General features: G+C 43.4%; 1 protein-coding gene across 3 annotated transcripts in view; it reads right to left on the bottom strand.

Moving 5' to 3' along the window:
* dpy19l3 (dpy-19 like C-mannosyltransferase 3) overlaps positions 1 to 12963 on the bottom strand; it is a 184682-nt gene extending 171719 nt beyond the window's left edge. The window contains exons 1-3 of one of the 3 annotated variants that reach the window (XM_060911429.1): positions 12860 to 12963; positions 4649 to 4772; positions 4367 to 4494 (exon numbers count right to left, since the gene is read on the bottom strand). In XM_060911429.1, coding sequence (XP_060767412.1) covers positions 4367 to 4494; positions 4649 to 4757 — 237 coding nt within the window. In that variant the 5' untranslated portion in view covers positions 4758 to 4772; positions 12860 to 12963. Of the gene's footprint in view, positions 1 to 4366; positions 4495 to 4648; positions 4773 to 12644 lie in introns of all 3 variants that reach the window. The other 2 variants (XM_060911428.1, XM_060911427.1) reach the window with 2 other exon arrangements.
* Between the last annotated feature and the right edge of the window lie 6733 nt (positions 12964 to 19696).

Consider the following 19696-nt stretch of genomic DNA (forward strand, 5'->3'; position numbering starts at 1 on the left):
CGCAGGTAACGTCACGAATCTGGCTCCAGACTCCCTTGGGATTTTTCCAGACGCGTTTTTTTATTTTATTTTTTTCTGCTGTAGACAGATGGCCTTGTGCAAAATTATCCTTCTGGATGAGTGTGTAAAGGAACATACTTTCATATAAAAAAAACAAAAAAACAAAATTGGTCCAGGATATGCACTAAGACTTTCGCACAGAACTGTCTACCTTTACAGTGAGGGAGAATTATATTAAGTATATTAAATAACAAAAGACTTGATTCCCCTCACTCGGTACATTTACCCGCACGTTAATGTTCCACTATTATTCCGAGTATGACAACATTCGGAATTTGATACGGATCACGTCAACATATTCCACATTTAGCATTTTCTGATTAAGTCAAGTGGGATCTGTTGATATGATGCAGGTTTTAGGAGCATTCTTTGGACATGTATATAGCGCGTTCAGAATATTACATTAACATTGCATTACAGGCATTTAGCAGACACTGTTATCCAGAGTGACCTAGAACATACCCAGAGCAGCCTGGAGAGCAGCTGGGGGTTAGGTGCCTTGCTCAAGGGCACTTCAACCATTCCTGCTGGTCCAGGGAATCGAACCGGTGACCTTTTGGTCCCAAAGGTTTTTTTTTTTTCCCCTCTAACCATGGCTTCCCTATAGAATATGCATCTGAATTGGGTTTTTTTATGGCAGTTTGCGTCACACAGCCTCTTTCCTGTTTACGGTCAACTCTGTATGTAATATACAAAACAGACAGACAGTTTGCAAGGCTGGGGTATGGACGGCTGCATGTAAACGGGAATATTAATGAGATTCGTTTCCATATCTATGTAAACAGCTTAGCAGAAATATTGTCTTTTTCAGAATAAGGACATGTTTTGTGCATGTAAAAGTAGTGACTAAAATATCTTTGATGTTGCTTATATTCTTTTTTCCTTTTAATTATTTTGTCCGCTGTCATCTGTACAGAGCATCTAAGCTCTGTTCTACGTTTTGATGATGAAGTGATGATGTAGGAGCATCACAGACACTTTGACAGCTGGTATCCGAATTGATTACATTACGTAAATGGCATTTAGCAGACGCTCTTATCCAGAGCAACGTACAGCATACCCAGAGCAGCCTGGGGGGCAGTTGGGAGTTAGGTGCCTTGCTCAAGGGCACTTCATAATAATAATAATAATAATAATAATAATTTCAATTTATATAGCACCTTTCTCACACCTAAGGTCACTTTACAATTAGGGAAATAAAAAAAAAAAAAAAGAAGTCCACCAAAAGAGGGTCAGGATGTAATTCCAATAGCGCAGCCACCACAGTCCCACCAAAAGGCGCACGAAGATAAGTCCCAAACCGCCTGCACAGCCACCGCGACGCCACCGGGCAACATCGCTCGGAACACCGTGCCAAGCACAGAAGCACCGCCGCACAGTGCGCTGTAGGGCTGTGCCGATAGACGATGCCATCGTCCATCGACGATGGTGGTCATCCATCACGATGAAGAGCCACCATCATGATACCACGCCCCCTCCTGTCATAATCATGCATATACGGTATCATCTGGGCCTATTTAACCTAAAAAGTTAGTTTTTTGTTAGTTTAGTTAGTTAGTTTTGTTTAATATATAAATATATTATATAACATATATAATTATAAATACATAATTATATAAATCATTATAAAGTAATATCCTATTACCGCTTGTTCACGTAGGCTATGCTGCAGGGACGTGCTAGTGAACATAACATGTGGTTACACAAATACAGTATGCTACTAATAATACATTTTGACTTCATTTTTTAGCCTACACTATACTTTTAATGTAAAATTTGTCATGTTGTTCAAATAAATAGCCACTATTAACGACTTCAGTCAGGAAATATTGCACCCCAAACGGCAGTGAAGCGCAGACTTCGGCAGAAGTCAAATAACTTTAATCTGGTAAATAGGCCTACTTTCAGACACAAAATGGTCCACTCTAAGCCATAATGTCAAACCAAATGGAAGAATGAAGGTGCTTCTGACAAATGTAAAGACAGTAAAAAAAAAAAAAAACAATATTAAATCATGATTTTAAAAGCTGGTGCAATAATTCAAACACTAATAAATTGGAAAAATTAGCGCGTTCAAGTGCGCACTAAAGGCCGAAACGCATCTTCAATTGATATGGTGTAAATAAACAATGAGTAATAGCTTAAGTGTAGTTTCTTCTCATAGTTTGAATACTAGTCTTTCATTGTTAGAGCAGATTAATATCTTGCCGTGATCAGTGAGTGCTCGGGGAGGTTCATTTCCACCTGCGCTTTGCGCAGCTCATTTCTCCGAAGCCAGCTGTGCGCAAACGCAGTGTTGACTGCTCGGCAAACTCCAAACGCTCGGTCTGTACTGGCCCTCTGTTGCGCAAGCGAGTTGGTTATGGCCAGGTTCAAATTGTGCCCAAAACAACTTAACCACGGCCATTTCAATTGCCTGATGGCTGTGACAATATTCGCCCCGTTGTTGCAGGCGATCTTTTTCTCCTCTATTTTCCATGCGGCAAGTGTCTCGCGCAATGCGTCTTCTAAATTGTCCGCTGAATGTGTCTCTGGCATGAAACTCGTCTGCAGGCATTTGGACTGCATTGCCCACTCTCGGTCCACATAATGTACGGTAGCTGACATATAGAGCATCATGTTGCAGCTGGACCACATATCCGTTATCAAGGCCAAATATTCCACATCACCGAGCGCCTTTTTTTTCTTTACGTGCCAAAGCCTTGGATGAGTATCTAATACTTTTAATAATAATAATAATAATATATTTAATAATGTGGTATTAAAATCCCCCCGCCCACGATATGATCGTCCATCACGATGTTTGCACTGTAAACATTGTTGATGCCAATTAAGGGGACATCGCACAGCCCTAGTGCGCTGAACAACTCCAATGCGAAAAGAGCAACGAGCTCACTGCAGTCCATAGCGAGGAGCACAGACATCACCCATAGCAAACCAAGGCCTGGAGGAAACCCACACCAAAACTGGGTTCAGAGCTATGCCACAACCGGTGGACAAAACATTCAAACAAAAATACAAAGAAAAACAAAGGGAAGAAAAAAAAAAGAAAAAGCTCTAGTGAGAAGTGGCAGCCAAAATGCACACAGTGTACTCTCACCCGAAAATGCATTTCCGTTCAGCCATTCCTACTGGTCCAGGGAATTGAACCAGCAACCTTTTAATCCCAAAGCTGCTTCTCTAACCATTAGGCCACAGCTTCCCCCTGATGATGCTTCTTACCCAAGGTGTGGTTAGTCAGCAGATAGCCGAGGAAAGGTCAGAAAGTAGCCAAAATATATATATATTTTTAATTATAATAAAAAATTAAAAAATAAATAAATAAATTTCCACTTTGTTTTTTTCTAAAATTATTACAATAAAATATTTTTTGAATACGGATGTCAAAGTACAGGGTGTCCCAAAAAAAAAAAAAAAAAAAAAAAATTGTATGCACTTTTTAAATCCATTGAGTGAGTAAATTTTTTTGGGACACCCTGTATATTACGAGCTGAAAAACTAAAAACTTAATTCAGTGTATTTTTTTTTTAAATCAGAATTCAGCCACAGCAACATCCAATGGGATTTCTCATCTCAATATCTGTAGCCGCTTTATCCTGTTCTACAGGGTCGCAGGCAAGCTGGAGCCTATCCCAGCTGACTACGGGCGAAAGGCGGGGTACACCCTGGACAAGTCGCCAGGTCATCACAGGGCTGACACATAGACACAGACAACCATTCACACTCACATTCACACCTACGGTCAATTTAGAGTCACCAGTTAACCTAACCTGCATGTCTTTGGACTGTGGGGGAAACCGGAGCACCCGGAGGAAACCCACACGGACACGGGGAGAACATGCAAACTCTGCACAGAAAGGCCCTCGCCGGCCACGGGGCTCGAACCCGGACCTTCTTGCTGTGAGGTGACAGCGCTAACCACTACACCACCGTCAATTTGTCAATAGGAGGTATATAATAATAATAATAATGTGTTAAAAAAAACTGTTGATAGATTGTGTGTGACATAGCTGAAAGTAGATTAGTTTGTGTTAGTGCCAGATTAATAACTACCTGATGTACATAACGAACAGTCGGGGAAATACTCATACATTTAAGGGCTAAATAATACACACAAACTTTAATAATAACTGGTATTTTAAAAGCTTCTGGGATGCCTAACGTATTAAATAACACTTCCTCTGTTTATTGAACTAAAATTGAATTGAGCCATTAAAGTGATTTTCCGCGAAGTGCTTTATACAAAGACCAGTCCCTTTACTGCTTTATATTACAACAGGATGGAAACATTACACTGAAAGCTCACCTTTATGTTGGAAAACCACAGGTCATTTTCATGAAGTGTAGCCACATAGATGCAACACAGCAGGCCCAGACTAACTCCTACTACTGAACCGGTGATAACACACATCACCGTCCACCATGATGTGCCTCCTGAAAACATAAATACAATTACGCCATACCATGATATTGCGCCAAGCAGTATTAAATGCTTAGACACTACGACTTAAAATCCATCATAGTACTTTTATGGTCTATTGTGCTGCGATAGCAGACTTTGAGTCCAGGACAGCAAAATGGTACTGACCAAAAGTTGTTTTATCCGTGCTGCCAGCTGCATGCTCACACCGCTGACTCTGAGGTTCCAGACTCGCTTCCTTCACTTTACTGCTTTTCCTCTGCCTTAAGGCAGTCATGTCCAATCACTGATCCTGAAACACACACAGAAACAGACAGAGGCTTCTTATAAACAGACCTAAAATAAATATCCTGAAATGTGATGTACAGTGGCGCTTGAAAGTTTGTGAACCCTTTAGAATTTTCTATATTTCTGCATAAATATGACCTAAAACAAAATCACATTTTCACACAAATCCTAAAAGTAGATAAAGAGAACTCCGTTCAACAAATGAGACAAAAATATTATACTTGGTCATTTATTTATTGAGGAAAATAATCCAATATTACATATCTGTGAGTGGCAAAAGTATGTGAACCTTTGCTTTCAGTATCTGGTGTGACCCCCTTGTGCAGCAATAACTGCAACTAAACGTTTCCGGTAACTGTTGATCAGTCCTGCACACCGGCTTGGAGAAATTTTAGCCCATTCCTCCGTACAGAACAGCTTCAACTCTGGGATGTTGGTGAGTTTTCTCACATGAACTGCTCGCTTCAGGTCCTTCCACAACATTTCCATTGGATTAAGGTCAGGACTTTGCCTTGGCCATTCCAAAACATTAACTTTATTCTTCTTTAACCATTCTTTGGTAGAACGACTTGTGTGCTTAGGGTCGTTGTCTTGCTGCATGACCCACCTTCTCTTGAGATTCAGTTCATGGACAGATGTCCTGACATATTTTCCTTTAGAATTCGCTGGTATAATTCAGAATTCATTGTTCCATCAATGATGGCAAGCCGTCCTGGCCCAGATGCAGCAAAACAGGCCCAAACCATGATACTACCACCACCATGTTTCACAGATGGGATAAGGTTCTTATGCTGGAATGCAGCGTTTTCCTTTCTCCAAACATAACGCTTCTCATTTAAACCAAAAAGTTCTATGTTGGTCTCATCCGTCCACAAAACATTTTTCCAATAGCCTTCTGGCTTGTCCATGTGATCTTTAGTAAACTGCAGACGAGCAGCAATGTTCTTTTTGGAGAGCAGGGGCTTTCTCCTTGCAACCCTACCATGCACACCATTGTTGTTCAGTGTTCTCCTGATGGTGGACTCATGAACATTAACATTAGCCAACGTGAGAGAGGCCTTCAGTTGCTTAGAAGTTACCCTGGGGTCCTTTGTGACCTCGCCGACTATTACACGTCTTGCTCTTGGAGTGATCTTTGTTGGTCGACCACTCCTGGGGAGGGTAACAATGGTCTTGAATTTCCTCCATTTGTACACAATCTGTCTGACTGTGGATTGGTGGAGTCCAAACTCTTTAGAGATGGTTTTGTAACCTTTTCCAGCCTGATGAGCATTAACAACACTTTTTCTGAGGTCCTCAGAAATCTCCTTTGTTCGTGCCATGATACACTTCCACAAACATGTGTTGTGAAGATCAGACTTTGATAGATCCCTGTTCTTTAAATAAAACAGGGTGCCCACTCACACCTGATTGTCATCCCATTGATTGAAAACACCTGACTCTAATTTCACCTTCAAATTAAGTGCTAATCCTAGACGTTCACATACTTTTGCCACTCACAGATATGTAATATTGGATCATTTTCCTCAATAAATAAATGACCAAGTATAATATTTTTTGTCTCATTTGTTTAACTGGGTTCTCTTTATCTACTTTTAGGACTTGTGTGAAAATCTGATGATGTTTTAGGTCATATTTATGCAGAAATATAGAAAATTCTAAAGGGTTCACAAACTTTCAAGCACCACTGTAAATCCTGTTCTATAAATAATACACTTAATTTCACAAGGGGTTTCGGTCATTCCCTACAACACAAAAACACAACTGATATTTGGATGCTTTTGGTTTGTTTGTTTTAGATTTTTTTTTTGAATGTCTTTATGAATCAGCCTTTCAGAAAACATTTTAAAAATCTGAAAATAGAAGTCGTCACACTGCAGCAACATTGCATCACACTTACACGTTCAATTTTAAAGCATGGAACAGTGAAACAATGTGAAGACTAAAGAGTCAGAACACCCTCTATCCCTGTACGATTAGGTTTTGAAATTTCCAGACACTATTTAAGGGGGGGCGGCACGGTGGTGTAGTGGTTAGCGCTGTCGCCTCACAGCAAGAAGGTCCGGGTTCGAGCCCCGTGGCCGGCGAGGGCCTTTCTGTGTGGAGTTTGCATGTTCTCCCCGTGTCCGCGTGGGTTTCCTCCGGGTGCTCCGGTTTCCCCCACAGTCCAAAGACATGCAGGTTAGGTTAACTGGTGACTCTAAATTGACCGTAGGTGTGAATGTGAGTGTGAATGGTTGTCTGTGTCTATGTGTCAGCCCTGTGATGACCTGGTGACTTGTCCAGGGTGTACCCCGCCTTTCGCCCGTAGTCAGCTGGGATAGGCTCCAGCTTGCCTGCGACCCTGTAGAACAGGATAAAGCGGCTAGAGAGATGAGAGGAGACTATTTAAGGCCTCAAGGCAGCTTAATGCACAGATACAGGCCTCTACTTCAGTAAACCCTATTTACTACACAGGACTCTAATTGGTAAGGATGCATTATATCAGCAAAGAATCGGTATCAAGGGAAATATAGGGCTGAAATGCTGGGGTGTTTTAACGAGGGACTTAGATCTTTTCTAATCAAATTCACTGACATAATTTGAGCCCTGAATGTGTGCGAGTTTATTCATAAAAACAGGATCGGGAAATAGTTATTGGGGTTTTTATAGCTCTTTAGTGACTTTCTTTCGAAAAGAAATCCTAACGAAGAATCTTACAACTTTTGAGCAGACATTATCGACTGCCCTGAATTCAACACAGCTCTCCAGCTCACATCACAGATGCTGGTTATACAAGTTGACGAAGTTGTGTTTTCATAAACCGATGTTCCCAACAATCAACCAATCACTGGCCACCATTTGTCATGGTCCTACCTGTAGGCTTCTCTCTTCAGGTAACATCTCCACTCAGCATTACCGGCCACGCCTGCACTCACTTCCTCTTATTAACTTTCAGTGACTGTCATTGGCTGTTGCCGATCACCTGCTTCCCCCGTGTGTATTTAAGCCGCAGTTCTCCCAAGCCTCAGTGTCAGATCGTCTGCAACTCTCAGCCTGATAACCTGCTCTTTGTTCCTACTACTCTGACTCCTGAAGACTTTCTGTTCCGTCGGACTCTGTCTGCTCTCCAGCCCCGGTAACCTAATCTGCCTTCTGTTCTGTCGACTCTGCCTCTTGCCTGCCTCTCCTGTACCTTCGCCTGATCTCCAGCTCGCCCAGCCCTGCTGCTCGCCGGCCTCTCCATCTGCTTGGTGTGAGCAACCCTGCCTGGAGCCCTACTCTTCTGCCCTGGTAACCTGACCCTGCATTTCTGCCCCCTATCTTGCTACCTGATTTGTGACTCTGTGTTCCAGCCTGCTGAGGAACTGCTTGCTGGGAGACTGCCTGTAAACCAAGAGCTGTCAGCCTACAGCCCCACCTCTCTGACTACGCCTGGTCCCGTCTGATCTCAGAAGCTAAGCAGGGTTGGGCCCAGTCAGTACTTGGATAGGAGACCTCAGACGTCACCACCAGCCATCCCTGCCTCTCAGTTCTCCTGCCTCTGGACTTCACCCACACACATTCTCCCAACTCCCTTTTCCCCTATTATTAATAAACTGTGGTTTGAGCGCATTTGATCTCCTCTCCTGTCTGTTCCGTGACACCATTGTTCCCAGCAACAAAGTACCTGATCACTACCGTTCCATACAACCAATCACTGATCAACACTGATGTCCCACCCATGCACTTCTTAGTTCTTTTTTTAAACTCTTTTCTTGAGCGAGTTATTCCATCCATAACCATTTCATACATGTCTATTTCTCAACTATTCACTCCCACTGCTTTGTTTTGTCTGGAAGAAATTAGCAAGTATGAGTATAAATACGCAGGTGATTATGCATGATTTCCTACACTGATTGGTCAAGAGATTCCGATCATTTCTCGATAACCACCTCCAACGACTCGGCAAAATGGCTGCCAAGCGCAAGTGCGGAAGAATTAGAAACGATGAAAGAAAATGCTGTTCCTAAAAGCACTAAAGATGCGACGAAGTTTGGTCTAAAACTATTCAAAGGTAAGGTGGAATTGTGATTTATTTTATCGATTTCAAAACAAAGTATTTTATGTGACTTGGTGTAGATAAGCGACAAGCCTGCGTGCATTATATTTGTCTGCTGCTTTTGAAGACTGAAATAAAGGATTTTTGTGGCTACTGCCTCATATAGATCCTGTAGCCACGAGGTCATCATGTTGTAAGAATCAGTGTAACAATCGCACACTGCGCATGAGCATACAGGTGTTCCTATTAAAATGGCCGGGGAGTGTATACAATTCGGTTCACCATTCGAAATAAACGGACTAGACCAGGGGTCGGCAACCTTTTTGCCATGTAGTGCCAATTAGAAATTTTCTCGTTAGCTCGTGTGCCATTCAAATAGGTGTTGTTAACTATGTGTAATTAGACACCACGCATTTTAGACGGATATGGATATTTAATGCATTGAGCAAATGTAAAACACCATCGCACTTGTTTTATGCCATTAACCTCACACACTTTAACCCACTTTATGCCAGTTGTTTGCTGCACCCTTACGTTTTCTGCCATTTCACCAATTCGTCGCTCAACAGTTCTGGCTGATACGGGCATGTCTTTTATTCTTGATTTTATTGTCTCTTTATTTGGCAGCCCCTCAAAAAGACTATCCGAGCTGGAGAGAAAGGCCTCCTTAATGTATTCACCGTCTGTGAATGGCTTTCCATGTTTAGCTATGCAGTGAGAAATTATTTCGCGAGCTTCAGTGGCATTGTTTTTAGCTGAGGCAAAGAATGTTAAAGTGTGGGCTTGCTTCCCATATCCGCACACTGCACATGAGATTGATTCGTCCCTATCTGCCTGATCTTTGAAAGTCTTTTCGTGCTTTGCCTCGAAATGACGTTTAACGCTGCATGCTCGACACACAACACTTTCAAAACACAACGTGCACACAGCACGGTCCCTCTGAGAAACAAACCCATATTCTTTGGTCCACGAGGAGAGGAAAGCCCGAACTGTCGGCTTCTTTGCCATCTTAGCGCAACTGCTGCATCAAGTGGGCCCATCTCGTGAGAAATATGGGGAGGGGGGGGGGGGGGGGGGGGGGGGGGGGGCGCTATATTATTGTGTAGTCATGCTAAAAGAGCATGCAACAGCCAATGACAGTTCAAGATGATGTTTGAACATTTTTAATGTGTTGAATAATTAAGTTTGTGTATCATCATCAGTGTGCCACTGGAAATTCCTCGGTGTGCCAGTTGTGGCACGCGTGCCTAGGGTTGCCGACCCCTGGACTAGACGAAAGAAATCACTTTCAGACATCTCATCTCATTATCTCTAGCCGCTTTATCCTTCTACAGGGTTGCAGGCAAGCTGGAGCCTATCCCAGCTGACTACGGGCGAAAGGCAGGGTACACCCTGGACAAGTCGCCAGGTCATCACAGGGCTGACACATAGACACAGACAACCATTCACACTCACATTCACACCTACGGTCAATTTAGAGCCACCAGTTAACCTAACCTGCATGTCTTTGGACTGTGGGGGAAACCGGAGCACCCGGAGGAAACCCACGCGGACACGGGGAGAACATGCAAACTCCACACAGAAAGGCCCTCGCCGGCCACGGGGCTCGAACCCGGACCTTCTTGCCGTGAGGCGACAGCGCTAACCACTACACCACCGTGCCGCCTCGCTTTCAGACATGTTTACACTTATTAGAGAGGGAAAGTGCGTTCCTATTTTAAAATATACTCCAGGTCGTCCCCCTTTCCTCGCCTTCTTTCGGCCAGTGGTCCCATGTGTGATGTCGATGTGACGCACTTCCGAGTTGTTACAGGAAGTCGTCGAAAAGAGTCTTGAGACCACTGAGCTCTAGCGCCGGGCCTTTTCCGGGAAATAAGAGTTTGGGTCATGGCGACAGCGTGTGCATGTCAACCTCGGTTCGGAGGTTTCAGTTTCGAAAACTGTAAGAGGTAAGAGTCGAATAATATAAAGTACAGACACTTGGTATATTTTACTTCTGTCAGTTTTAAATTGTTTATTTTTGTGGCTACTGCCTCATAGAGTAAATATATATGCTATATTTACTGTATGGACATGGGATCAGAAAACAATTTTATTTATAAACAGTAGCCACATGTACTCATAGGGTACCATATATTTTTTTAAATAATCACCTGTGTATTTATCTCATCTCATCTCATTATCTGTAGCCGCTTCATCCTGTTCTACAGGGCTGCAGGCAAGCTGGAGCCTATCCCAGCTGACTACGGGCGAAAGGCGGGGTACACCCTGGACAAGTCGCCAGGTCATCACAGGGCTGACACATAGACACAGACAACCATTCACACTCACATTCACACCTACGGTCAATTTAGAGTCACCAGTTAACCTAACCTGCATGTCTTTGGACTGTGGGGGAAACCGGAGCACCCGGAGGAAACCCACGCAGACACGGGGAGAACATGCAAACTCCACACAGAAAGGCCCTCGCCGGCCACGGGGCTCGAACCCGGACCTTCTTGCTGTGAGGCGACAGCGCTAACCACTACACCACCATGCCGCCCCAAGATCAATGTAATTCTCCTATTTTATATTAAACTTTGGTCAAATATCTGTAACATTTTGCATTTTGTGCATTTTTTTTACCTTGCGCAATACCAGAAAAATTCAGTTGAAATCGAGCCATTTGAGGTGAATTGGTCCGCCTCTGAAAAAACTTGGCATTTGGATTTCCCGGGAAACATTGATTTTCGTGACGTCGCGTGCGGGACGCCTCCCTCTGAATCCTACGCCAGAGCTGGTTTGTTTATGAGAAAACGACCTGGTGGTTTTCTGCTAATTTCTTCAACGTTATCGCGTAATTATTAAAATGGTTAACAGATGTATCGTAGGAGGGTGTAGCAACACCGATCTTGATGGGATTAGTACTCATCGTTTTCCAAAAGACCGGACAATGAGAGAGAAATGGGAGCGCTTGGTCTACACAGGCTGTGCACTGAAACCGTGCAAAGTTCGCACAGCCTGCTGGAGCTTCCGCAGGTGACGTCACGAATCTGGCTCCAGACTCCGTTGGGATTTTTCCAGACGCGTTTTGTTATTTTATTTGTTTCTGCTGTAGACAGACGGCCTTGTGCAAAATTACCCTTCTGGATGAGTGTGTAAAGGGACATTCTTTCATATTTTAAAAAAAAACGAAATTGGTCCAGAATATGCACTTTTATCCTTAATTTTACTCGGCCCCATACGATTATGTAATCCCCTATACTTGGATTATTTCCATTCTGTCTGCAGAAATTCTTCATGATATGCAAACGATCCACTGAATATGCAAATTAGACTGACGTCATCCGGCGACATCAGCATGCACGAGCTTGTTTCCTCTCAAGAGACTTTTCAGCAGCAGAAAGCAGTGCGTTACGACACCCAGAATACACTTTTCAGAAAACAATACACACTAATGATGTAGTCTGAAGAGCATAATTGGAGAATGAACTCGGGGTGAACAGGAAAATTGGAAAGTGATTTCTCTAAATGTGTTATTTATGCTCAGAAATAAAAAAAAAAAAAAAACTCGCATTATGGCTTCTCTACAGCGTCCAGACTTTGTGTTGTTTTACAAAGCAGCCTGCTTGTAAATAAAACGCAAAAACAGAAGCCTATTACCATACAACTCGGAGCATCTTTGTGATCATGTTCCCCATTCATTAACAGGCCTTAGTTACAGCCCCGGTCTTTCCTGCTCACGCCGCCGCTAGAGGTGCATCAAAACCCCGCCTGAGTATCACAGTCGCGACGGTGCCTTTGGATGTCCCTGCTTTGGCATGCAGCTGAATTAATTGAGATAATGATTAAAATTCGCCCGAGTCCGCGTCTCACCCTGTTCCTCTGAGCCCGGAGGAGGTTGTCGGATACCTGATAACGCCTCCTGGACACGGGGATATGAGCAAGCAGCCCGGAATGAGTTGAGTTCAGTGCAACGCCGATGTGCTTCAGTAGCAAGTGGCTAACGAGGATAAAACTCCACTGTGTCCAGGTCCTTGGTCCTGAAGCAGCCAACCGCCGCTGTGTCAATGAACCGAGCTCGTACTCACCATGCAGAAAGACACAGGGGACGCTTCACAGACTTAATTAAAGAGGAAATGAGTCTTCAGATCAGATAACCTCAGTGGAGGAATAAAAACGCTGTCTTGCTGCATCTGTGGTTTTGCTCGAAATCTCCTAGTGCAGGATCTACACTCTCATTTTACCTTTCTACATAAACATGAAGACAAATTACAACAATATAACATTTGCCATATCGTTTAGTATCAAAGATTTCCACTTAAATATAACATTCTGTCGTTTTAATACACGATTCAGGACAATAATATATTTTCACATACTGTTTAGTATGCTAGTATTCGCGTGACGGTGTAACCATGACGACGCTCAAGAACTCAATCACTAGCAGCAGGCTCATTTGTTCATACTGTTTAGTATGCTAGTATGGATGTTTGACTGGAGCGGCTTGTGAGCGTTAGCATTTTTGCTACCTACTGTAGCACTAGAGCGGCGGCTACGATTATCGACACCTGAACGATCTTTTGGCCGTTGCAAAAGTAGAAAAGACTTTAAATTGTACATGAATAATTACTCAAACTTCCACTGAGAGAAAAATTCCCGATTACTTAGCGGTTCAGATCACGTGACACCTTTGTCCACAGTTATCGACACCCAGATGATTATTTATAATACTTTTTATTTGATTTGATTTATTCGGTAAATAATGTAAAACATGTAACAAATACAAACATGGCGGCACGGTGGTGTAGTGGACACGCTGTCGCCTCACAGCAAGAAGGTCCGGGTTCGAGCCCCGGGGCCGGCGAGGGCCTTTCTGTGTGGAGTTGCATGTTCTCCCCGTGTCCGCGTGGGTTTCCTCCGGGTGCTCCGGTTTCCCCCACAGTCCAAAGACATGCAGGTTAGGTTAACTGGTGACTCTAAATTGAGCGTAGGTGTGAATGTGAGTGTGAATGGTTGTCTGTGTCTATGTGTCAGCCCTGTGATGACCTGGCGACTTGTCCAGGGTGTACCCCGCCGCCTTTCGCCCGTAGTCAGCTGGGATAGGCTCCAGCTTGCCTGCGACCCTGTAGAAGGATAAAGCGGCTAGAGATAATGAGATGAGATGAGATGAAATACAAACATGTATGAAAGACATTAAGAACCAGGATAACACGTGAAATCGGAAGGACTTATTTCCAATGTGGTCCTCGGAATCACATAACTATCATGGACACCATCCGTCCATCTCATTATCTCTAGCCGCTTTATCCTTCTTCTACAGGGTCGCAGGCAAGCTGGAGCCTATCCCAGCTGACTACGGGCAAAAGGCGGGGTACACCCTGGACAAGTCGCATCACAGGGCTGACACATAGACACAGACAACCATTCACACTCACATTCACACCTACGGTCAATTTAGAGTCACCAGTTAATCTAACCCGCATGTCTTTGGACTGTGGGGGAAACCGGAGCACCCGGAGGAAACCCACGCAGACACGGGGAGAACATGCAAACTCCACACAGAAAGACCCTCGCCGGCCACGGGGCTCGAACCCAGACCTTCTTGCTGTGAGGCGACAGTGCTAACCACTACTATCATGGACATCTCATCTCATCTCATTATCTCTAGCCGCTTTATCCTGTTCTACAGGGTCGCGGGCAAGCTGGAGCCTATCCCAGCTGACTATGGGCGAAAGGCGGGGTACACCCTGGACAAGTCGCCAGGTCATCACAGGGCTGACACATAGACACAGACAACCATTCACACTCACATTCACACCTACGGTCAATTTAGAGTCACCAGTTAACCTAACCTGCATGTCTTTGGACTGTGGGGGAAACCGAAGCACCTGGAGGAAACCCACGCGGACACGGGGAGAACATGCAAACTCCGCACAGAAAGGCCCTCGCCGGCCACGGGGCTTGAACCCGGAACCTTCTTGCTGTGAGGCGACAGCGCTAACCACTACACCACCATGCTGCCTGTAATGTTTTATATGCTAGGAATTTAATTCTGGTCTAATTCTATTTATTGCAATAGGATTCCAAATACTCTATAAGCATTCCATTCTGTTATGAATCAGAAAAATATATATTTCATAAATCATAGCACTTTTATTTTTTTTAAAGTACTTCATCTACTTCAACAATATTACACAAAGATCTACCCATAACAGTTGTAAATGTCACTTAATTCCATAGGGTGTCGATAATGGTGGACACCGGTGAAAGTGATCACTATTATTGACACCTCACTCACGTGACTTCTCAAACGCGTGTTTAGATACAAAATTGCGGCTGTCAAATGAAAGAGTAAGAAACAAAGTAGGTTCTGACGAGGAGATCATGAAATATCGGTGAATTTGATCAGTAAAAACATGTCCATGATCTTTCCACCGTGCTTACCTGTGATGATAACGTCCAGGTTTTCCTCAAATTGTTGATCGTGCTAAAACAAAATACCATCTCAGGTAACGAGCTGCGTCATCAGACGACAAGATCAAAGGGCGAGGCGGGTCTTCCGGTTGATTAATTAACCAATAATAACTGTTGTAACTGAAACTCACTTTTGTAAAATAGTTTTTTATTGGTAAATCTGAAAAGATGTCAATGATTCTGGATTGTCGATAATTGTAGCCGACGCTGTACTACTACTAATAATATAAGCTTAATTTGGATTCGGTGTAATTATATGTAGCTGGTAGTTTATTAGGTACTAAATAAACTGTGGAAACTGTAACGAGCCTTCAGCTTCCTTCAATATGATTTTAATTCATCTTTACAATTCACAAACTGCTAGTTGTGGAGATGGTTTCAGTTAGCACACTACCGTTCAAAAGTTTGGGATCACTTTGAAATGTCCTTATTTTTGAAAGAAAAGCACTGTTCTTTTCAACGAAGATCACTTTAAACTAATCAGAAATCCACTCTGTACATTGCTAATGTGGTAAATGACTATTCTAGCTGCAAATGTCTGGTTTTTGGTGCAATATCTCCATAGGTGTATAGAGGCCCATTTCCAGCAACTCTCACTCCAGTGTTCTAATGGTACAATGTGTTTGCTCATTGCCTCAGAAGGCTAATGGATGATTAGAAAACCCTTGTACAATCATGTTAGCACAGCTGAAAACAGTTGAGCTCTTTATAGAAGCTATAAAACTGACCTTCCTTTGAGCAGATTGAGTTTCTGGAGCATCACATTTGTGGGGTCGATGAAATGCTCAAAATGGCCAGAAAAATGTCTTGACTATATTTTCTATTCATTTTACAACTTATGGTGGTAAATAAAAGTGTGACTTTTCATGGAAAACACAAAATTGTCTGGGTGACCCCAAACTTTTGAACGGTAGTGTATACTGTCCATTTTCAGGTTAAAGTAGACATTTCTGAGACACTGTAGTCATTCAGGTTCTCTTAATAAAAGAGTTTCAAAGGTCAAGGCTATGTCTAAATGTCTTTATTGAGGTGAGGAAGAATGAACATGTTTGTATGAGAGGAGGATGTTTATATTACCAGTGCAGCTTTTTCCTTCTTCACAGTCCGTCTTGTGGTGTAGTGTGGTGTGGTGTGTAGAAGAGGATACAATCTGTGACCTTTTTAAAAACCTTAACAGAATTGGCAGCAACACTGGAACATCCATAATAAACCACCTGGAGACAAGACAAAGCCGTCTTTTAAGTAGACAATGATGATATGTCCTCAGGTGCGCTCAAAGGGCATGGTCTATTTGGTTTTGAGGTCCTTTCTATCCATCTTCAGTAATTGTTTTATCCTTGACAGGGTCATCGTGATTCCGGATCCTATCCAAGCTGGGTGCGATTTGCTGGGTGGGATGGTGGGGATCATCCCCCCCTCTGGTTTTTATCTCTGCTGAAAAAAAAATCCTCGGGGACAACCCCGTCAATAAAACAAACAAACCAAAAAAAAAGTTGACATGACATGCATGTTGTGACACAGTTTTCTATGGTCTACATTGCACTCACTTTCAAATGGCCCTTTTCCACTATCCTTTTTCAGCTCACTTCAGCTCACTTCAGCCCGACACGGCTCGCGTTTCGACTATCTCAGAACAGCACGACTCAGCTCGCTTCAGCCCTGCTTAGCCCCCAAAACTCGCACGGTTTTGGAGTGGGGCTGAAGCAAGCCAAACCGAGCTGAGTGAGGCTGGGGGCGTGAGCAGACACTCCCCTGTGCACTGATTGGTGGGGAGGAGTGTCCTCACATGCCCACACACGCCCCGCAAGCACGCTGGGATCTGTAAACACCGTAAACCCGGAAGAAGGAGAATTACGAATTACGAGAATTTCTGAAGCCTTATGCGCCTCGCCTCATCTATACGCTCTTGCCAGTATCTGTTGGCGTTGTCGGTGACAACAAGCCACAGCACCAAGACCAGCAACACTAACGACTCCATGTTTATTGTTTACTATCCGGGTCGTGAGACTACCGCTTAAAAGATCACTGATGTCACTGTTTGCGCCGCTTAACGACATCGCGTGACGTCCACCCACTTTCGCTAACTCCACCCAATGTGTCCACCCACTTCCAGCCAGCACGGTTCAGCGCGGTTGTAGTCGAAATGCAACTTCAATAGCCCCGCTCAGCTCGACTCAGCCCGACTCAGCCGCATTTGTAATGGAAAAGCGGCAAAAATGACCTGAAGTGGCAGCTTTGATGTTCATGAACGTCCCCAGCAAATAGATACATTGTAGATAATAACAATATCTTTGCGTTCTATGCAGGGATGCAAACAGCGCGCCTTTTGGCGGATGCCGCCTTTTTTACGGCCGATTTTTTTTTTTTTAGGGGGGGCGTTGGAGTGTCTGATTATAGTTTCAAAGTAAATTCTGTATTAAAATTACTAAATAAGCAAATCCGTTACAGTCCATGAAACAGGAAGTATAAGGATGAGAAAAAAAAACAGTTTAAATCGGAAAGCTGCGCACAATGTGAACTGCGCCATCAGAGCAAACTGTTCATTTAGTATTCATGTATTTTAGTGATTTTCGAGTCACTGTCCATTTAATCCGGAGGGAGAGAAACATCACAGCAACGCGACAAGCAATGCGAACTTTGTTGTGTTAGTGTTCGTGTATTTAGTCAGAGAGATAGGAAGATGAATTTACTATCTCTGGTTTAGTGTTCGTTTTCATTTAGTGTTATTCATTTGATATCATCGGATGTTACTGAGCTGTTAGCCTATTGTTACCTTAATTTTGTGACGTTTCATGATTTAAAAAAAAAAAACATCCCCCCTTCTGGTTTTTTGACAAATCGCACCCTGTATCCAAGGAATACTGGATGCAACACTGGATAGAAAAGCAGCCCATCTGTAAGGACAGTGAATCCATTTGGAGGAGTCAACCCACCTATCATTGTGTTTCTGGGGTGGTAGGAGGCATGGGCGCCGCCAGGGGGGGAAAGGTTAGAACAATTCTAGGGGCCCAGCACTGCCATGGGGCCCTTTAAGGGGCTGATAATATGCTTTTAATGATTTTAATAAGACTTTTGAAATAACAACAATGCAATATTCCATCTGGTAAAATGAGCTCATTGAACAAGGTTGTCTATTTCTTGAGTTCTTCAACATATTGTCATTTAACCCTCCCCCTTTTGCGAAATGGTACGGTCCAGTTCTGGTAGAAGCGCGATGCGTTAAATCTGTGTGCTGATCAGTGCAACGCTACTTGCTGCTGTGTCGCGGTGCAGCAGCCAGCCAGCCAGCAGTGGAGTGCGTACAGTCTATGATCGCTAAATATGAAGAGTGGCTGTCAAAAACGTAAAGAAAGGCAGCTGAAAGCTGAGAGGGACTGGAGAGGCAGGCAACTGGTCACTCAGTTTTTCCTAAAGAAAGGTAGCTATCGCTCACGTGTGTTCAAAATATTAGCGAATGGTAAATGAACAGTATGAACATGGTTGGATTAGCCTATCAAGAGAACACTTTTACAGTTTGTACAGTGACATTTTTTCCATTTTAATAACTGAACTGACGTGTGATAAACAAGATGAAATATTACGTTATGCTGGTGCTAATAACTGGTGCTAATAACCAGTTTCATAACTAATGGGGTGCCCTAAATATGCACAGATTCAGCCTCAGGGGGACCTCCGCCCTACCAAACCACTGAACCCCCCTTTGGAGAAGGAGGTAAGCAGCAATACAACCCATAAATGCTTGAACATATTCCCTTTTTGCAGAACAGTACACACAGCTTTCTACCTAACATAACAATCCATGGGATTTCCATAGGTATTTTGATGCTGGGTAGAAAACTTTTTCTATGATTTATTAGCAGTCACATCACACATTTCTCTACCAATTGTCCTAGCACAAGAAGGCATGTGGCAAAATCTTGAATTTTCATTTGTGATTGTAAATGCACCAGAATTAGTCACTGACCAGTTTTCATCTAGTCCCTGGTAGGTTAATACATAAAATGTAATAACAAAGTCACAAACTCAAGGTCCATGGGCTATCAAAAGTCAAATAATGACAATAGTGCAATTGTGACGAGGGTGGGCAAAGTTGGGGGGCCCAAAATTCTAATCTTTCATAGGGCCCAAAATTTCTGGCGGCGCCCCTGGTAGGAGGAGACCAGAGAACCTGGAGGAAGCCCCACAGACATGGGAGAACATGCAAAGTTTTCCACACACAGTAACATGAGCTGAGGATTGAACCAGTGTCCTGTGGTTATACTGTCCACTGCACCAATGTACCACCCTTACTCTCTCAGAAAATAAAGTACATTATTGTACCTTTAGGGGTACAATGGCTTGTCACTGGGGCAGTACACTCTAAGGTACTTATTTGTACCATTTATATACTGACTGGGAACATATATGTACCTTTTTGGCCCTAAAAAGGTACACATAGTTACTTTGAAGTC

Source organism: Neoarius graeffei, chromosome 27, assembly GCF_027579695.1.
Source record: "Neoarius graeffei isolate fNeoGra1 chromosome 27, fNeoGra1.pri, whole genome shotgun sequence".
NCBI classification, from domain to species: domain Eukaryota; kingdom Metazoa; phylum Chordata; class Actinopteri; order Siluriformes; family Ariidae; genus Neoarius; species Neoarius graeffei.